The following is a 20120-nucleotide window of genomic DNA, read 5'->3' on the forward strand; positions in this document are numbered from 1 at the left end:
AGTCCTTTCAGCCTGCCTGCACTATATGAACCAGGATATCAGTATGCTGTGATAATGTTATTCTTCATTTGGTGTGGGGAACTCTTTTTGTTGATGTAAGCAAAGTTTGTGAAGACTGTGTGATGAGTGTATATTTTAATAATAACCAGGTAATGAAGCTGCCAGTACCCTCATCCACCTGGTTTAGAATTCTTCCCGGCATTCTGTAATTCTCCATGGAGCCTCTCAGCATCTGCCATCCTTGGCAAGAACAGCCATTGAGCAAAGCTGCTCTTTTCCCTGCTCCGCTTTCCTTCCTTCACTTCCTCTTCCCCATTGCCGTCCAAAAACGTATGGTGAAAGGGGAGAGCCTGTTACATGGACTGAACTGCCCTCCTTTCCAAATAATTACTCCTAGGAAATAATGCACAGGAATTTTCAAATTCATGTTCCTTCGCACTCCATTTTCTCTCTTCTAAATCCAATGGAAATTGAGATATATCTGCCGTCGTTGCAAAGAACTAATACTCATGGATCTTTTAGTGCAACAACTGTTTCACCAGCACTGTTAAGCATGGAGAATGTGAAGTGGCACTCTAGTAAGACTGATGGAGAGACAATTTTGCATGTCTATCTGTGGGTTATGCCCATGGAAATGCAAGAACCAATAGGCATGGGGTCTCAAAGTCAGAGAATCCCAGCGCTCACTGTAAGAAATAGTTGTATTTGTCACTTCACAAACATTGTAACATTACTGCCTTCATTACTGCAAATGAAGGCAGTAATGGGGTTATAGCTACAAGGTGAAAAAAAAATATCAATGGGTGCACAAAGAAAAACCATGAAACTACTTAAAACAACCAAATCTTTTAATTAGAAAGCAACAAACATGCAAACAGCAGGTATAGAAATTTATTTGAACCAACGTTTTTACTATAATGAAAGTTACTTTAAAACACTGATCCAAGCTCCCACATCTGCAGGTTAAGGAAAATATTGCACTTGGCATCTTCTAGCACCCCTCATACATGGCAAAACATTTTAAAAACATTTTTGCTTATTTTACTTGCACACTCTCCCCAAGTCATGCACACAGTCATTCAAAAAGAAAAGGTTAGGTTATCCAAAAGCAATACCTTAGAATTGCACTAAAGCTCTGTAAGGAAAAATATAATTAATGTCTTATACAAATTCCATTAACGTCTAGGTGCTCGCACACAACTGCCCGTTACTCTTCATCTTCATTTTCATTTTCCTGACCAGATCCTTCTGATCTGTCACCTTCCAATCGATCTGTAAGACACAGACATTTAGTAAAGAGAACCTCTGAAGTTTTCAGGTTTTGGTAAATATTTATAGTGTACTGTCTCCCCGGGCTATTACCCAACACACCGTGGCTGTGGGTGATACAGCAGAAGAAAGTCCATATGGACTGGCAGCAGAAATTGGGTAGAAACATTACCACAAGAAAGGAGAACAGGAGAAAAGCCCTAAAGGATTTCCAGACATCAAAGTGAAATTTGTGTACAAAAGGAGAAAGCGTGTAGCTGCTGACTGGCTGTCAGCACAGGAGAGATGAATGCAAGCGTAATATTAAGAAGAGACGGTGAATACAAGGGATTGAAACACTGTTCTGAGCAGCAAAAACTAGAACAGTTGCAGTTAGAAATTTGTATACTCCAGAGAACCAGGGAATCTCTGTCACTATACACATGAGAAAAAGTACCTTCTGATGTAAATGTTTAGAGAAGGGCAAATACAGAAATGTGTGTGAGAGAACATAATTGGCTCAAGACATATCACTCAAGCAACATGCACTGTCAGGTTAAGAAATGCTCCACCCAGCCATAACACAGACTTTTACTGATACTGTTGTAACTCAAGTGTTGGGCAGTTCGAGTATTTTCCTCCAAAGATATCATATCAAATGAAGAAAAAACCAAACTAATATATTCACTTACAGCCATGGTGAGGCACACACTGGGCTGGACACAGTGGCGTCCTCCTGGCTCTCTAATTCCCACAGATCGGCAAGAGATGAAAGAGGAGCAGAAGCTGCTGCCAGGCAGAGCTCCCCTCCTTCCTCATCACTGTAAGTCCACTGCTCTTCTCAGCCAGTGCCGGAGTCCCCATACTCAATATCTAAAGTCCTGTTAGGTTTCCACCCCACACATCATACCAGCCTCCCAAAACTTTGTCTCCTTGCTTCCTGCCCAGTATGATTCCCTCCATTGTCCTACATGTTCAGTATGAACCCACTGCAGTCAGCTTCTTCAGCACTAACATCCAGGAACACCAGGTCCCGACAATGTTTTTCATGCAACCCCTCAATATCACCAGTTTCAGCCCCCTTCGTTGAAGGGACATCCTAGTACCTGCTGCCCCAAGGAAAAGCTGCCAGCAGCCTCATTAATATCTCCCACAGTCCGGTATCTTCACACCCTCCTTCATTCCCAGACAATTCCAAGCCCACAATGAAAGTCAGTTTATCTTACAACCCATTCCAGTCATCCCCAATAGCTTTGCCATCACACGGCGCTCACCTTAAAGATAATTCCTTAGAAAAGCGAGTATTTTTTCAACATCTAATTAGTACTACATTAAAAATGAACTATTTCAGGATGGATAGTATGGTAACATCTAAAAATACACATTGCTCTTTCTTTGCTCTTTGTTTTGAGGTAAAAAATAACAGCAGCAAAAACATTGCAAATCTCACACTAAAGAAGTAATTCCTAAGTACTGATATTAAGAGACCCTTGAACAACCCTTGAATCTCCTCACCAACCCCAAGTGCAGCCACAAATGGCTGAAGATCTCGATGGTTCCCCAATCCATCTGCTATTTCATAGGCCAATGTGGTGGGCGAGCTCTTCAGAATCTCACCTGCTCTTATATGATTCAACGAAGCCAACATTCGTAACATAAAAGAAGCTGGAACAGTAATAGTGTTTCTGGTCTCTTCCAGCATTAATTCATTACGTGTTATAACCTGCAGGCAGGGAAGGGGAAAAAACAGCATCAAAAATAAACACAAAATTGTACTGCATCAATATTAGTTTGAAGATACAAAGTTCCTCTGCAAAAGGCATTTACAGAGTCCAAAATTACAATCAGGGAGCAATATTTTAATGATTACCATCAAAAACTGTTATACCAGTCGCATGTGGTAAGAAAAGTCAGGCAGTGGACTCTGCCTACAGATATCTAATTGTCTGTCTAAACAGTATTCTAGTAAGATCATCATTCTGTTGTCCACACGCACGGTAGATACTAAGATAAGCAACTGAGAAAAACTTTTGGAAATGAGATCTTGCACAAAGTAAGGAGGAATGGTGAGAGAAAGTGCTGTTACAGATGGCAACTCTCGTAGAGAACAAAGCGCTAGCACCAGCGCTGGCCAGGAATGTGGGAAGGAAAAGAGATGAGGTTACCCTATACTCCTACCTTCATGCTGCTTGAAACTTTTGGAGAAAATCCAGGGAACACAAGCAATTATTCTGTCCCAGTTCAGGAACATTCTTCAGCTCCATAATTCTTTCTAAACAGATCTATAGCTTGCCTCTAAATGACTTCAAAGAGCCAGCTCCTACTGTCTTAGTTTCAAGAAAAAAAAAAAAAATCACTAATGAATACTTTCAGCTCTCTTGCCTCTTTCCTTCCTTGTGGTACTCCCTTGCCATCCTTCTCGCTTTGCCACTAAGTTCTAATCCCACACCTTAGCTTGTCTCTCAGCTTTCAGACTACGTTATAAGCAGTAACTTTCTACTAGCACTAAGTTCTACCTTAGCACTAACATAAAAAATTTCTTTAGGTGGAGACAAGTTTTGACCATTACTCAGTCTTTCCTCCCAGATCGGCTGCTGTAAGGCAGGAAAATAATCCGTGTCTCTTTCCCCCCCGAGATGCCTTCTCAAGCCTGTTCCTCTTGTGAGAAACACATTCTTGCAAATGTCTGCAGTGGCCTTCTCCTAGCCAAATCAAAGCATCTCTTTTCTGTCGTTCTCATCTGTTTACCAGGAACTTTGCACAGCTGATCACTCCCTAAATGAAGCAAACCAAGATGACAGCAGGCTGCCACTTTCTTCCTCCTTCACCTCCAATTTCTCCAGGGAATCATCAGTAACACCCCTGTGACAGCCTGCTTTGCATGCTTTTTCTCTATTCAGAGGTTTGTTCCCATCCCTGCTGTCTTTTCCCATTCACTAAGATTATGGCCTCTTCTAGCTGTAAATACAGTTCTATACTGATATTGAACTCTCCCCGAACACAGTGCTTCCTCCCTAGACCTCCCCTTCTATGGAAAATTCAGTTCAGGTCTCTTGGACAGTTATTCTAGCCAAACTTAACATGGTGAAATTGATCCCTATATACCTGTGTTGTCCTCTACATAGGTATTTCAATATGGGGATTAAGTTTTAAAAAAAAGGCAAAAAACCATGTAAAATTACAAACCATGTTGTGGTCAAATTTTCTGTAAGTTCTACATTTTTTTTTTAATTAAATAAAAAAATATTTAAATCTCTAAATAATTTGTTATTATTTAAAATTAAGTGACAAAAGCATCAGTACAATGATTACTTTTAAGACACATTTATATTTAGCCGTATTTCTGAACCCTGAAGGCTCCAAAACACACAATAGATTAAAATCATAATATACGCAGAAGTGTCACATCAACCAGTGTTACTTCTGCTAAAATAATGGGAAAGGTTCAAAAATCACAAGTGGATGGTTTGGGTTTTTCTAGGGGAATGGCGAGGCAGGTGGCTAAGGGTTGTGGGTTTCTGTTTGTTTTAAGTATATATAGCACAAATACGGAGAAGTAATAATAATTTAAAAAGAGGCTACTACATTTGCACAAAACAACCTCAAACCACTCCACAACCAAATTTGCCATAAAATATTACGTATAGAAAAACACATTAAAAATGTATTAAAACATTAGATAAATCACTGAAGTGTGATTATTCTGCAGTCAACTATATGATCACCACAGGCCGGTTGCTATAACATTGTTATTGCTTTGGGGGTATGAAAACAACGTGTTACATAACTTTACATACAGACTTTTGTAACTGATGGGGCTTGCAATGTTTGCTTTATGCCATGAAGCTCCCGATTTCCAATCTTAACCTTAATTCCCTTTTATGCCACAGAATATTTAAGCGAACTGATTTTTGCGTTCCCTGTTCTTCCGTATATCGCTGTATTTCCTTCAGTTAATTTCTTTGTTTAAAAACAACCACTACCTTAATTTCTAATTCCTGCCAGTGTTCCTTTTATATCTAACTGTTCATACTTTTTCCAACTTCTTTCATGTACTAATACCATATCATATAATTTCTAGGAGAGTTGATGAAACACAAAGTACCTCCCTGTGCTGCCAGTGACAGGAAAGGTAGCTGTTATAAAGGGCAGCTTTTTATTTGTAGCTCATTTGTTGAACACTAAATAACTCTCTCAATTCAGTATCAGTAATTTGCACCAAAGGCTTTTATAGAACTGGAAGATGCAACATTACTGTGAAAAAGGAGAAAAGGTTCTTACCTCATCTGCAAGTTTTCTGTTAAAAATCTTGGATTCTTCCAATGGTGACCAAATTTTTATATCATAATCAATACCCGAAGAGGCCAGAACTAGAAGTAAGAGTAATTGTAAACTAAATGTGTTATGTCTTTGCCAGTATTTTCAGCACTTAACTGGAGCTGAAGAAAGATACTTCATTTGAAGCATTTACTTGCAAATGTCTGTTCCTATGCTGAACATACAGCTATGTAATTACTAAGTCTACATACAAGATCTGAGCTAGATTGTGTTTTTAATACATATATATATAAAGAACACACATGCAACGATCAAAAGCCTACTTTTTAAAAATAAAATGCACCAGGATATACATAAGATAGGAGCAGAAAGGAAGAACAAATCCAGCCACTAATATGTTTCTGCTGACAGCCTGATAAGTAGATGCATTAATAACAAAGTCTTAGGATTTATAGACCCAGATACAAAGACAGAAGCCAGATAATTTAAAACATATTCTGACATTTGATAATTTCAGTGTATTTCATGTAAATTTATTTTATATTCAGGTATAAAGAAGCAATGGATGCCCTTATAAACACTTGTTAAAATATGGAAAACAAAGCTGCAGAACATTCTGTAGATCATTGCTCAAGACCACCATGAGGAAGAAGCCTCCATAGAAAGATCTGTACAAGATTAACTGTCCTAAAAGGAGGACGACCTCTTCATTACATTTTCAGTGTGGGACAGGGAGACAGTTGCACTCCATCAAGAAATCAGTAAAACTGCAGGGCGTTTTGAAAGGTGCTTCCAAAAGAAGTGTCCAACCTAGCCACACACACCAAACATGTACAGGAACAAAATTTCAATTGAACATTGAAAAGTTCAAGGCTTATCCAATGTAGGGCAGTATTCCACGCTTCCACAAACTGTCTGAAAAAATCTCAGCCTCTTCTGGTATTATTATAACTTTCTTTGCTTATTTATTTACAGCTGACTGTTACTCTACAGCCATGTAATCTATGAAAAAAGAAATAACATAAATACTTTCTTTGACTGTGTCAGTAGCTGCAGATTGGATCGGATTTTACATCTACATGGCAGACGACGCATGATTCCTTCTACTACTTTGGTCCATCTTTTCTATATTTTCCCCTAAATACACATTAATAGAACTTCTATTAATTTTATTCATTCTTTTGATCTAACAAAGCCAGCGAGGCTGAGATGCCACTTCACTCAATTTTTTGAACAGAGCCAAGTAGAGACCAGATTCCAACATCAATTCCCAGACTGTTGCTGGCATTTCAATGACCTCATGCTTCCCTCATCAGTGTCATGGAAAACATTTAGTGTATTGAGGGGAGCAGGAAATGGAGATTCTTCTTAATACATCCTAACTTTCTATAAATACTATGTCAGTAACGTTTTCGTTCCAAGACATTATTGGGTAAGGAGGGTTTTGAGGGCCAAAGGTCATTAGTAAAAGACAAAATTAAAAGTAATATTATCTAATTTACATGGGGGAAAGAAAACCCAATCATTTATCATTTATTAAGCATTACAGTGATCTATGAAGCAAAGAATTTAAGACTGACCTTTAAAATGCTTTACTACAGATAACCTGAACATGCAGACTGTGAAAAATGATCATCTTACTTGGGTCAAATGGATGAGGCTGAAGACAGTTCACCACATGATTATCAGCTTCCAGCAGCATGAGATGTTCAGCAGTGTGTCGATCCCATATAAAAATATGGCCACAGTCTGAACCACTCATGACAAAGTTAGATCCCCAAAAATTGGCTTCCTTTATCTGCGGTAGAAAGGAAAACAACAATTACTTTATAAGACTAGCCTGGAAAGCACATGAAAGAGTATACTCCCATTTCTGCAATAACACTCCTTCTGAATGAAGTAAGAACTCTGCAAATGCAGAAACCACATGAAATGTTTCCTTTAGATTTTCTTCAAAGAAAAATTATCAAAAACACCCCAAAATTCAGAGGGTTAAAGATCTCCAGAGCAAAATGGCTGCTAACAGAAGAAAAGGAGAGGAGTTGGGGTGGACTGAGCAGTTTGGAAATAAATAAGGTGACAGCAGATTTGTCACTTTCCAAAGTGACTGAAGGGTGTTGCAGAAAGATCCAAGGTCCCCGAAAAGGTTTCCAGAAAACCAGCCACCTCTCACCACAGCTGTATAGTTTGTTGCCGTGCCTCACAGCCAGTGGAGCGATGCGACAGCGTGCACTTGGGCTGTCCCCTCCTGGCATCTTCTCCAGGAAGCTCTGGCAGCGCTAAAGGAGGCTGAGGGGGAAGGCTCCCCCTGAAGCAGGGGGACTGCCGCAGAGACAGCAAAGGCAGGGACGGCAAAGGCTTCCTGTCACATTCTGTCTTTCTTCCCCTGTCATCAAGGCACAGCCACTGCTCCTTCTCTCCATGTAATGAACAGAGGAACAACATCCTCTGGAGAAAAGGAAAAGAGGGGTTCTAGGGAACAGTATGCTCACGCTTCAGGCTAGTACACTATATAACGGTTTATTACATCACACAAGGAAAGGGAAATAGATGAAGTGCTGTAATTCAGTAGGTATTTAAATGCCTTAACCTCCATAAGTATTCATGGCTCATCTGCATCATCATTCTGAATATGCATTTGCTAACAACGCTGAGAACACTTTCCTAATGAAGTGACCATCTCTACCCTCAAAATGAGTGGACTATCTTTTTCCCTGATTCTGAGAATTAAAGAAAATGGCAGATACAGTCAATGACAAGACAGCTAGCTTGGCCTGCACTTGACTCGAAAAAGTCTTTGGAAGACAAGTAAGAACTTTCTTCTTCTCTTTGTTCCCATCCCTCTCTCCAAAACATGGTAGTGTCATCGGACTAAGAATAATGTATTATCTGATAATAATTTATGCATATTAGTTATATTTTTGTATGGATCCCTATATTTATTATTTCTATTAGACTATACTGTTTTTATTTCTTAAACATTATTTATTTATAAATAATTACTTGTGTAGTAAATGCTGTATTATTTAATTGTATATTTACTAACTCAGTGGGAAAACCCAGACTCCATGAGATAGATCTGCAGTCTCATGAGTTTTGCAACTGAAGACAGCTGAAGCAGCCTGTCCTATGAAACAGAGTAATGTTACAATGAAAATGGTCATGTAAATGACAAAGAAATTGCAGGCCAGGAAAAAGTGGCAGTGGTATCAGATATCCATTTCCTTGAAATACAATGTTGATATTATTCTACACCTGTTACATTCAAGACACCCATATGATTACAGCCTGAAAGAATGTGGCTTATTCAATTTCTGGGCCAAAAAAAGCCACCCTAGAGTATTTTTTTTCAAAAAACAAGTATTACGTTTGTTAAATGTAGAATAACCTTTCCATGCCAAGGCCTCCCTTGCCCTCCCTTCCTAAAAAGATGTAAACCAAAGCCAAACAATTAGTCGGAGCAAACAAGAATGGGTCATTTCCTTCACTAGTTATTAGAATCTTCTCCAGAAATCACTTCTGATTTCACTCAGACTGGGACATCAAAGTAACTATTGTTAAACTTTTAAAAATAGGAACAGGCTAGACAGCAGTATCTTTCTCCATCGCTGTCCTACATCATCTGTAGGGTGAGAGGTTAGATGTGGGGGGCAGAGGGAGGAGGGACATTGCTTCAAGAACAGTCAAAACTCAATCACAAGGTGTGAACAGAAAGCTCCACAACAGTCTGATATTTGTGCTGGAGAAACGAGGCTGGAAGTTAAAAATGTAATCCTACACGCAAGATTATACTTTGAACAGTTACCAGTGCCTCTTACAAACTCTAACTTGACAATTGACCCTGGGCAAAAGAGATACCTATGGAAACGGAAGTTTCCTATGCAGCAGCTTTCAGACTTCACACAGACAATGTCCAGTGTTTGAAGGTGAGCATAAAATAATTACCTCATTTTTGGTATTTAAGAATGTCTCCAGAACAAGGGACAGAGCTTTGAGTTTGAGACCATTTACATGGAATCCTACTATGGAATTATTTTCCAGGTACACGTCATAATAAAGCTCTAAAGAGGACAGTGCCTGCATCCTCATCTTTCTTTCTGCATAGTTTTTGCAGAAAATGCACTGAAGAAAAGGACAGAGACACTGTCTCACCCTGTGCTTTGCCCCAACTTTCTTGATTTAAAAATCACCATGATAAAGAACCATATTAGTAAGCTGAGCCCTTACCACTGTTAAAAATATATACTTTATTTCCAGCATAAGTATATCCAGTTTTAAATTTCAGGCTTGCTAGATCTTTGTCTATAGAATATGTACCAATGATTCCAGTCAGTGCAATAAAATCATCCTGATGTCTAAAAATAAGCCAGAGAAACTGCATTCCTGGTTTCTGTATGAAAGATGTGTTGCCAATATATTCATCTTTTGGCAGCTTTTGTCTTATAGCTCCTCTTAATACATATTTTTCATTATCCTGTTAGAAGTACATCTAAATTATCTCCAATAATAAATAACTTTATATTTTAATTCTCAATTATGACTTCTTCCTCCTTCCTTTGTATTTTCTTAACCGCTGATTTTACACTTCTAATATTCATAAAACTCATTTTAGCACCACATAAATCAACAGAATTGAAGTTCACATTTTAAAATTTTGTTTTCAAAAACTCATATACACACTCAGTTCTACTGTATGCATATACATCTTATCCCATTTATTAGGTACACACAGATGCTCTATTGAAGAAAAGTTTCTTTAAAGTCAATATTTTAAAAGGGGGACTCTGGCCTTGGGGTGAGTGGAATAGAGGAAGGATGGCATATATATGAAAAGAGATAAGTCGAGGACTGGAGGGAAAAATAGTGAGGAAGGAGACAGGAAAGACACAGAACTGAAGGCACATGGCAAAAGACAAATTTTGAAGAAGGGTATTTGAGGCTCACAAGAGCATTTTTTTCCTCCAAGAGATAAAAGAGAAACAAGAAATCCCACCCCCTCATCATTCCACTACCACCTCACCCCCCCCGCTGCCATACTTTCAGGTCTGTTTAATGAAAAACCAGTAACACCCAGTACTCTAATGATATCATTCAAGTGTTTATATGGCAGGGATCTGTGTGCTGGACCTAAAAATGTTCCAACCCTGCCAATGGGGAAAGGAAACAGCAGAAGAATGTTACTTATCTTTGGCTTTCTGACCGTATAAGAATCACACTTAAAATATGCTTATTGAAAAATTGTAAGACTGCCAAATAAAGTTCTGAAAAGTAAGAAAGTACCAGAATTACTCAATTTGCCTGTATCACCTTAATTCACTCGCCTTTTGTATGTATGAAAATAGCTCATGTTCATGTAATTGACAACTTTATCCCTGGGCTGCTCAGGTGTATAGGAAACGACCTCTCTAAGCTGTCTCCTTCACAAATTTAAAAGGGAAATACCATCAGCCCTTGCCCTTCAGGAAAGAGGGTATCAATCAAAAAAATAATTTAAATTAAGTTTCCTACCCATAGAAACCAGCAGGGAAATTACATCATCTTCCATTGTGTGCATTCCTCATCATAGGTGCCCACGTGAAACAAAAGCAAAACCACCAACCCACATCCCCAAAAAACCAAACAACAATGCTGTGAAACGATCTGTGTAATAAGACATATGCAGATGGAGACTGAATTAGGATCACTGAGGCAAGCTTAGTTTTAATATCGCCTACAAAGTGCTGGATGCTATGACTTTTAAACTAATGGGGTTTTGAGCAATTAAAATTAATTTCTGAAATACAGTGCAAAAGTCCTTGTCATTAATCAAAGTTTATTCTAAGCCTTGTTGCTTATGTAGACCGAAACGTGCGTTTGCTGAAGCATTTCCCCCTCAGCGTAATTAAAGCCATTCACACAAACTCTAGAAAATTGCTTCTGGAGGTAGAAGAACTACACCTCAGATCATCTGCAAAATAATACACCTGCTACTCCTACAAAATACCACCTAATACTCAGAATTTCACATCTTCAAAATACTGTTAAAAAAAAAAAGGCAAGGAAACCAGCCTTTGTTTCTCATGCACCACTGCTTTACAAACTGAGCAACAACTTTTTTCTTAAAATACAGTATTTTGTATGAAAAAGAGAGAGTATCTAGTAGTTAGATTATGATTTAATTACTGGCATTATTTCTTTTTTTTTTTTTAATTCAGAGATGTCAAAGCTCTTAAAAATAATTATTTAATCCTCACTTTCCCTTCAAGGTGTTAAAAATTATTACTTAATCTTTACTTTTGAAAAGCTTGGAAGAGAAAGTGAGGATTAAATAATAATCTTGAAGATAGGTGCATTTTATACCACTTAAGCTGACAGGCAAAACAAAAAAAAAAAGAAGTTAAGCAAAAATACCCAAGATTTCAAATGAAGTTAAGGGGAGAGAGTCTTAAACTCAAGAAAACTTAAATGCCTAACATGGTGACACACAAGTCACACTAATTTTAATTTTCATTTAGAGCAAATTATATGGCTTCCAACTGCATATACAAGAAAAAGTGCTTACAATACACCACACTATCCTTTTTAGCAAGCATTATCAATGTGGCAGGGACACTGATTCAGTCCATAAAATATCCACAGTTCCCAAAACAGACAAAGACTTTGTACCATTGTTCGGGAGTTCCGATGACCTTTATAAACCATCTTTATTAAAGGACGTCTAATATTCAGCGTTTCCAGTTCTTCCATTTCTTTTCTTTCTTTCCTCCTTCTGAAGAGCTCCTGAATGCGGGCAACAGCAGATCGTCTATAAATTGCAGACAAAGAGAACACTACTGAAAGTCCATCTCTAAACACTGAAATGGGCTCTCAAAAAGGACTATAAAATAATAATTAGACACTCAAACACACTCTTCATAAGTTTGGAACAGACATCAACATTATCCCAAATGTAAAATTACAGACTTTAATTTTTTCCATCCTGGCTTATAACAAGAATAGCATGCAAGACAGTGGAATGTCAAGTGATGCAACATTTTATTCCCTCTCTGAAGAACAAACCTCAGCTGTTGGCAAAATTCACATGCTATTTTATTCGTCAATGGTAAAGATATTCTCCACCCATAATGAGGTAGCAAAATTCTGAAGTGAAAAACCTATGCCAAAACAGAAGCTTTTAAAATTTAAAATGTTATTAAGGATCTAGTGGACTTTCCAGTGTGATTTGGTTTTTCCCCAAAATTTCATTAAATGTATTTCTCTTCACTATTCTGTATGACAAGACTCGAGATATTGACAGCTTTTAAAAAAGCTCCTGCTAAGGCAAGCCATGATGTGAGATCAATTATTGTAGAAGTGTCACGTTAGCAGTGAGGGATACAGCTGAAGATTTCCTAGAATACCAGAGAAAAAAATAGCTAAATTATGTAATTTTTTGGGGGTAAATGTTTAATTCCAGGAATCTACTTTTTGATTAATCTGTGAAAATACCCTGGTGCCAAATTTTTTCATGTTTAGCTCTTCAGTTTGCAGATCCCCATAATTCCAGCTATAACCAAACTGTCACATCCCAGCACCTGCACCTAACTCTTTCTCTTCTTTTATTCCATATCAGGGTTGCTATTAGCTTTGAGGTCCTGAACACAGACCAAGGGAAACGTCACTCTCAAGAAGGAGCAGGTACAGATTTTAGCAGAATGCAAGGAGTCAAAGTATTACAGGAATTTATATGATCCTGAAAAGTAAATTGAGCCAGAACTGAATATATTTGCAATCTCAGTACACTGCTACCAGAAAGCTAGTAACCTGAATTTGTCCACAAGTAATGTGGTATGGTGTTTTAGTCACTGATCCTGGAGACTCTACCAACGAGTCCTTTTTTCCAGAAAGAACCCCACCAGATCTATCTCATAATTCATCCTCTCAGCCAGAGGTCTGCTTCGATTATTGTTTCATTTTTGTCATAGGAGAAAGTTGGACCAAAAGAATTAAGGTAAAGCAAGTGTTATCCTACAGCTAGGCAAAGAAGGAAAATTAATGCAAGTAATGAGTCACTAATACAGATTTTAAAACAAACAAAGAAAACCCCTTAAAAACCCACAAACTCTCATACTAAGACATATCTAATACAGCAAAGCTTTTAAAAGGTATTTTTATACTTATTCATTATGGAAACTAGAAGAGATTTGTAAGTACTAGTCAACTGATCTACTTAACAGTGGACTATTTATTATAACACATTTCTTAGAAGTTTGTCTAGCAAACAATCCCAGAAAAAATAGACGACTACTACTTGCTTTGAGAGAGTTTTCTCTCCCCTCAAAATCTCATATCTAGGCAATTTTCTATTTCCTCCTCCCTTCACTACACTAAATAACTATACTGTATTTGTGAGTTAGTCCTTGTAATATATGGAGCCTCAATTTTAATCTTCAACAGATTTAAGAAGATGGCTTTTCACAAAATCTTCATACAATGGAGGGAATAAAAAAGAAGCCCATGTGCTTTATCTTCTGTGCTTTAAAGATCACAGAATTATTCTCCTCACCAGTTTAATTCTATGTGAAGGACAAAGAAGGGTGTGATGTATACGATAGGCTACAAAAAACACTTAGAAACTTTAAACAATTGTTTGTACATTTTTTTTGGTACTTGTTTTTAAAAAACATGGGGTTTGTGTGAGAAAGTAAAAGCAAACTTCATGTAATAACAACTACTCTGCTACCAACTCCACCAGCGGTCACACAGCTTTGGAAACAGCACACACAGCTCTTCAGCACTGTAAGACCCTTTTGGTTTCAGAAGCACACCTGCTAGCCTTACACCTATCACTTACTAGGATTGCTACTTGTATTTTCGGTGCATTTACCCACATAAATTAATTGATAAAAGATGTGCAGTGACAAAGCTGAGAAGTTAAACATCATTAGGACTGACAAAGCAGTAGACTTGTCTAGCTCTTTCAGAAGGGTTACTTTCTAGATAGCAGTAACAAATCCTGGGATTAGAAGATGTTATTAAACTAGCTAATTGGTAACCCAAAGTAGTTTCTTGCATTGTTTTTCATCTTAGCATCTGTAGAAAAATGAATCTCCTCCTCTAAATCCCCCCCAGGCTTGGATGCAGACAAAAAAACCTCCAGACTATTCAGCAGTCAGAATCATGCATTTTTAAATAAAAGCAGAAGCACAGAAGCAACTTTTGGTAAAAACCCTTTCAAATAAATTCAGCTCTAAATTTTAAATCCTGATTTTGGGTCTTATTTTAAAAGGCATGAATGGATTGATATTTAGTTATATTGTAAAGTCGATGATTCCCTTCAACAGGGAGAACTGCAGCCAAGCACACATGGCTATAACTGTGATACTGTTACTGGGCACTCTAGTAACATACTGCTAAAAGCAGGAGCCTGGCAGAGGCAAGTCTTCTCCAGCAAAGATAAATATGAGCTCAATCTAATGACATTTCAGAATAAAGAACATTACAGAAAAAAGGATTCTCTCTGAGAGGTATTACTTTTCCACAGCTACAAATTTTCTATAGGTTAAGTCACACACACACACACAACACAATTTAAAAAAACCCAACATATCTGGTTTTGTGGCTTTTTAATTTTCATTTGTATCTGTGATAAGCAATTCCTGTCTGTGCCAACATACACTTAGTAGCCTAATCACTTGGAGCATCAGCAGATACAGAAGCGCGCTGTGCAATTCATACTGTTCTGAAGTTCAGCCTAAACTAGGCCTGACTGTGAGTTGCTGCTTCCCTTGAAAACTGTGTACTCGTCCAAGCACAAAATGTCAGATAATGAAATTTACGCACATTGTGTCAGCACTCCTTGAGTAGCTCCATCAACTGATACTGTTGTATTATGTATCCACATTCAGGCATCAAATAATGAAGATGCCTGAGAAATGTTGGATATAGATTAATGTTGTTAATTTTATGGTACAGAAAATGTTAGGTCTTGTAAAGCCAATGAAACGGAACTTTTGTTTTAGTTATGCCCTTATACTGTAGGTAGTTCTCTGACTTCAGAATAATTTGGCACTACTGTCTGGTCTGCAGGTATAAAGCCTTAAGTATGTTTTGCCAAATGTTGTGGTACCTTAGCGCAGTATCTTACAATACAGTTGATGTGTGTAGTCTTCATAAGACTGAGCCCAAGATGATGTATGGTACTTCCATTATTTCAGTGGAATGTGCCTTGTGGAAATGTGTAATTTTTAAATATAACTTACAAAAGTAAGAATATAGACATGAACCACAGCACAACTTTTCCCCTTATGATCAGCCAGGTTTGAAGCTGATTGCTGTAAACATCAATTATCAAAAGCCTGTATAAATGAAGCCCTAGATGGGTGGAATATGCATTTTAAAGTGAAGCCATTATATTCTTTCACTTAAACATAGGTTCAAAAGAAAAACAAACAAACAAAAAAAACCAAATCACAAAAACCCTGGGATGCAGACTGATCCATAGCTATGTATTACAGAGACAGAAATAGAAAAGTAAACATGTAAGTTAAGCAAAAAAAAAAAAGAAAAAAATTGTCACATAGGGCATTTTCTGTAAGTTTAGAAATTCTGAAGTGTAATAAGGATTTTTAAAAATGCAAATGTATGCAATTTGCACAATTAAATAACTAGTTTGTTTCTTAAAGCACCATGTGCCATATTACTCTTTTTTTTTTTTTTTTTTTGTGAGGCAGGGAGGGGGAGAGGGAGGGAGGAGGGGGGAGAGAGAAAGAGAACCACAGACCTCAGTTCCCAATCTATGTTACTCAATTTCTGGCTAACTAGCCCTGCATGTTTTAAAGCAGCTATGCTCATCTACTAGTTCGAAGAGAGACAGTCAAAATTAATGGTATCTTTTTCAAAAGAGGGGGAAAATGAAAAATTATCCATCAACTGAATCTGTAAACAATCTACAGGAATTCTGCTGCAAACTTTGTTCCACTAGAGGTCCAGATGTACTGGCTGCCATAAAATTAATCTGGTACCCTAGATAACCCTGCTTCTCCAAACACCATCATCGCAGACCAATCGTCTCCTGAGCTAGGCTGCAGCAGTTGGCTGTAAAGCTCAGTTGCTTCCTTTTTCCACCCCTCTTGTCTCAGCTTTGTATTGAGTATTGAGCTTGGTATTGATTCCTCCAGTATTAAGGATTTTTTTCACTTTATAAGTTTCCAGATATACTTACACATAGACAAACACTGTCTCTTTTTGCTAAATACCAGAAACCCTTGTTCCTTTTCTTCTGCACTTTCAAGTTAAGACTTCCCCCACCCTTGTTGCCCTCTTCTCATTTGAACTATTTTCCTACCCAAGACAACTGAAGGGAACCTAAAGCTTATAACCATTAATTTAGAACCTATTTCTCTGATGCCTTACAATCATTTCTTCACTGACATGTAGAGGAATCCACCTGACAGCTACAACGCTCCTGCCCAAGAATTCCAACCATGTGTCTTAACAAGCTGGCTATCACCACCAAAGTAAAATCCAGCTCAGGAAGGTGACTCATTAATAAGCCATGGTACTGGTCTTTACCTCAACTCACTAGTTCTCTCACTATTTCACCCTTCTGATTTTCTCTCCCATCCCACTGGGGGAGAGTGAGTGAGCAGCTGTGTGGGGCTGAGCTGCCTGCTGGGGTTAACCCACAACCACCACAGTAAAATAGATCCCTTTTCTAAATATCAAGATTTAATTATATTTCTGTTTTTAATTACCAAATAATTCCTTCAGAATAGTTCCTTCAAACAGTTCCTTCAGAAGCCTCTGAACCTATGGAAGAGATTCTCCACTGCTGTCAAATTTCAAGCATTAAGATAGTTCAAAAACAAGGGCAAAATCATCATGTGAACAGCACACTGACTTTATCCTAAAGCTCATGTTATTTCACTGCTGATCATATAAAAAGAAAATGTTTACTGTAACACACTCCTAAGTCATTTCCCAGCCTTCCAACACAATCAATATTTGAGCTATTCTCAACTACAAAACATTTTTATATTTTTCACCTGATATGCTGCAGAATGACAATGAAAATCAGAGAAAAATATATTGATAAAAAATTCTGTGCTGAATGCGTTGTTCATTTTTATATTAAATTTACAGCATACGAAACAAATATTCCCACGGGCTGTGCTGAAGAGCTAAAGAACTTCATGGTGAGTATGTTTAATATAGAAAGAATGTCTATTACAAAATTGAAAGTACAAAAAGTACAGAGATTCCTGAACCTTCTTTAAGAAAGACGCCAAGTTAAATCCACGTTTTCCAACGGCAACTAAGATTGGAACATAAAACAAAGAAATACATGTCTGTGCTATTTTCCTGTAGGCATTTAAAATATAGGACTCAGGCTAAGTATTTTATGAAACCACATCCTGAGTCTTTTTCTTTCCAGGCACACAAAGCCAAGATGTTAATTTTCATCATTACAATTATTTTGTGCCATTTCCCCTATATATAGCCTTTGGCATTAAATCACAGTAGATAGTTCTCTCCCTCTTATGGCATGTGGCCAAACGCAATTGCCCAAATTGCCTTGTGTGTTCTTACAATTAATTCACTCAAGTATTTCAATGAGGAATATGAGATCAAGTGACTTTTTTATTTAACTTCATTAAAAGAAATACTGTATAAGACTTAGCACGTATCTTGCTAAATATGTATTATCAAGTATAGCTTTAATAATTATGCTCAGTTCCATAACCTCGCAAAAAAAGGCAAAAAATACAAATGGTCTTCAATACATGTATTCTTATATTTTTGTCCAGAACTGGGTGTTCTCTACTACCAGACAAAGCAAGTCAGCAGTGGCACATGCAAATATAACACGTTCCTCAGCAGCTGAATAAAAAAAGGTATTTGCTTTTCACAAACTACACACTTTTCAAACTCCATTAATTTCTATGGCACACAATAAAAAGATTAATAGGTTGTTAAATGTATACACTGCCATTTCCTTTCAATTTCCATGCAATACATGCAGCTAAAAATAACTCAAGCAGTACGCTCTGTAATTCATAGCATTTAAAGTATCGCAATTCTTAAAATGTCAGTTAGATACGAAAAACAAGAACCTGATAAATCCATTATATGGCAATAAAAAGGAGGAGGGGAGGAAGAAAATAATTAATTACCTCATTATTCTATCACCTATCGCTGTTCCTCTGATATTATATCTAGTAAAGGGAACAACAACTGAAGTCATTCAAAAATGCTGGGTATCATGTTTTTAAAAGGTTAGCATCTATTACAAAATGTGCTCTACGTATTCCAACTGAGAAGACTCCTTCTCCTCAATGTGTTAGTATACGAGACTACTTTGATTTCAGCAAAAACAGTATTCAGATTACATAACAGTACACAAAGTTGATCTTATAAAATGCAGTAAACTCTTCACAGATCATAGCAGAATTGGAAGCAGCTGCATAATCATTTCCATTTTACGTTCATATTTGTCTGAAATCTTAACCTACTAGTTTAACACATTCCAGGCTTAGCCTCTGCTCATAGATCAGCTTCTGTCAAAGTCCAAACAAAATAAATTCAGTCGTGTGAGTAGGAAAGCAGCCCTCAGAAAACTCAGCGAGTTTGGATTAATTTGTGAAAATTCAGATCAATCCATTAAGAACTGCACTGTCTGTGCATGAAGAACATACATTTTGCATAGATTTCCCCCCCACCGATTGCCAAGTACAGTGCTACGGCAAGCCATATTATCTATCTCTGTTCCAACTAAATTTGCTGGACTTAGTTTTAAAGAAGATATGCTATGTGCCTACTTTGAGACTTCAAACACTTGCATATCTCCTGATATTTGTAAGAGAAGGGATCTTTTCCTGTGGATTCCCTAAAACGCCTAGAAGGTTTTTTTCTCTGTTGAGTATCCAGCTAAACTGCTCTGCTGTACAAAACAAGTTTCATTTTTTAAAATTTAGAAATATTTTGTGCAGTTCCTTATACATTTTGTTAAAAAAAGCATGTATTGACTAGCCCATTGACAAGAAAAACATTAAATAACTGTTTAGCTTCTTTTAGTCACTGGTCTTCACCATTGCTATAGTGATGCTCAGTGGTTACAGAAGTGATACAGAAAAAGAGTCAAATGCCACATTCTCAATCATTTCTTTCAAAGAAATGGCCTTCTGTGTCAAAAATCTGATTCCTAGCCACCATTCAGCTGACTTAGCCAATTTATCAACCAAAGGATCGTGGTATTTCTACACATTTTGCTGCTACAATTCTTAAGTCCTTTTCAACATATTAAAGCGGGTGTAAATTTTGTGTTTCCGTATCTGTTGCACAGTCTTTCCTGACAGTTCAATTTCAGGTTAGCTGGTGAGAAACTATCCTCATTGTGTTTTGAGATCTATAAGTATCCACAAAAAGAGCTTACGTCCCCCATATCTATTCTTAGATGATGTAAGAGAGAGAAAACGACCCAATCTTCGGTTTGAAAACATTAAAAGCTGGATTTGTATCCAAATACAATTCAAATAATGAAAGCTCTGTAAATGTTACAGTTGCAAAATGGACAACACTCTATTCATTAATCTGAATTCTACTTCCGTCTTACTAAAAGTAAAGCAAGACCAGTG

General features: G+C 37.4%; 1 protein-coding gene across 5 annotated transcripts in view; it reads right to left on the reverse strand.

The window, feature by feature from the left end:
* Positions 1–830: 830 nt before the first annotated feature.
* DCAF6 (DDB1 and CUL4 associated factor 6) overlaps positions 831–20120 on the reverse strand; it is an 88765-nt gene continuing 69475 nt past the window's right edge. For 3 of the 5 annotated variants that reach the window (XM_064468876.1, XM_064468901.1, XM_064468895.1), the window contains 6 exons: positions 18660–18701; positions 12172–12310; positions 7168–7324; positions 5530–5618; positions 2866–2971; positions 831–1272 (listed from right to left, as the gene is read on the reverse strand). In XM_064468876.1, the coding sequence (XP_064324946.1) occupies positions 1208–1272; positions 2866–2971; positions 5530–5618; positions 7168–7324; positions 12172–12310; positions 18660–18701 (598 nt within the window). In that variant the 3' untranslated portion in view covers positions 831–1207. The remainder of the gene's footprint in view (positions 1273–2865; positions 2972–5529; positions 5619–7167; positions 7325–12171; positions 12311–18659; positions 18702–20120) is intronic. The other 2 variants (XM_064468886.1, XM_064468909.1) reach the window with 1 other exon arrangement.

The sequence above is a fragment of the Phalacrocorax carbo genome, chromosome 1, assembly GCF_963921805.1.
Source record: "Phalacrocorax carbo chromosome 1, bPhaCar2.1, whole genome shotgun sequence".
Classification (NCBI taxonomy): Eukaryota; Metazoa; Chordata; class Aves; order Suliformes; family Phalacrocoracidae; genus Phalacrocorax; species Phalacrocorax carbo.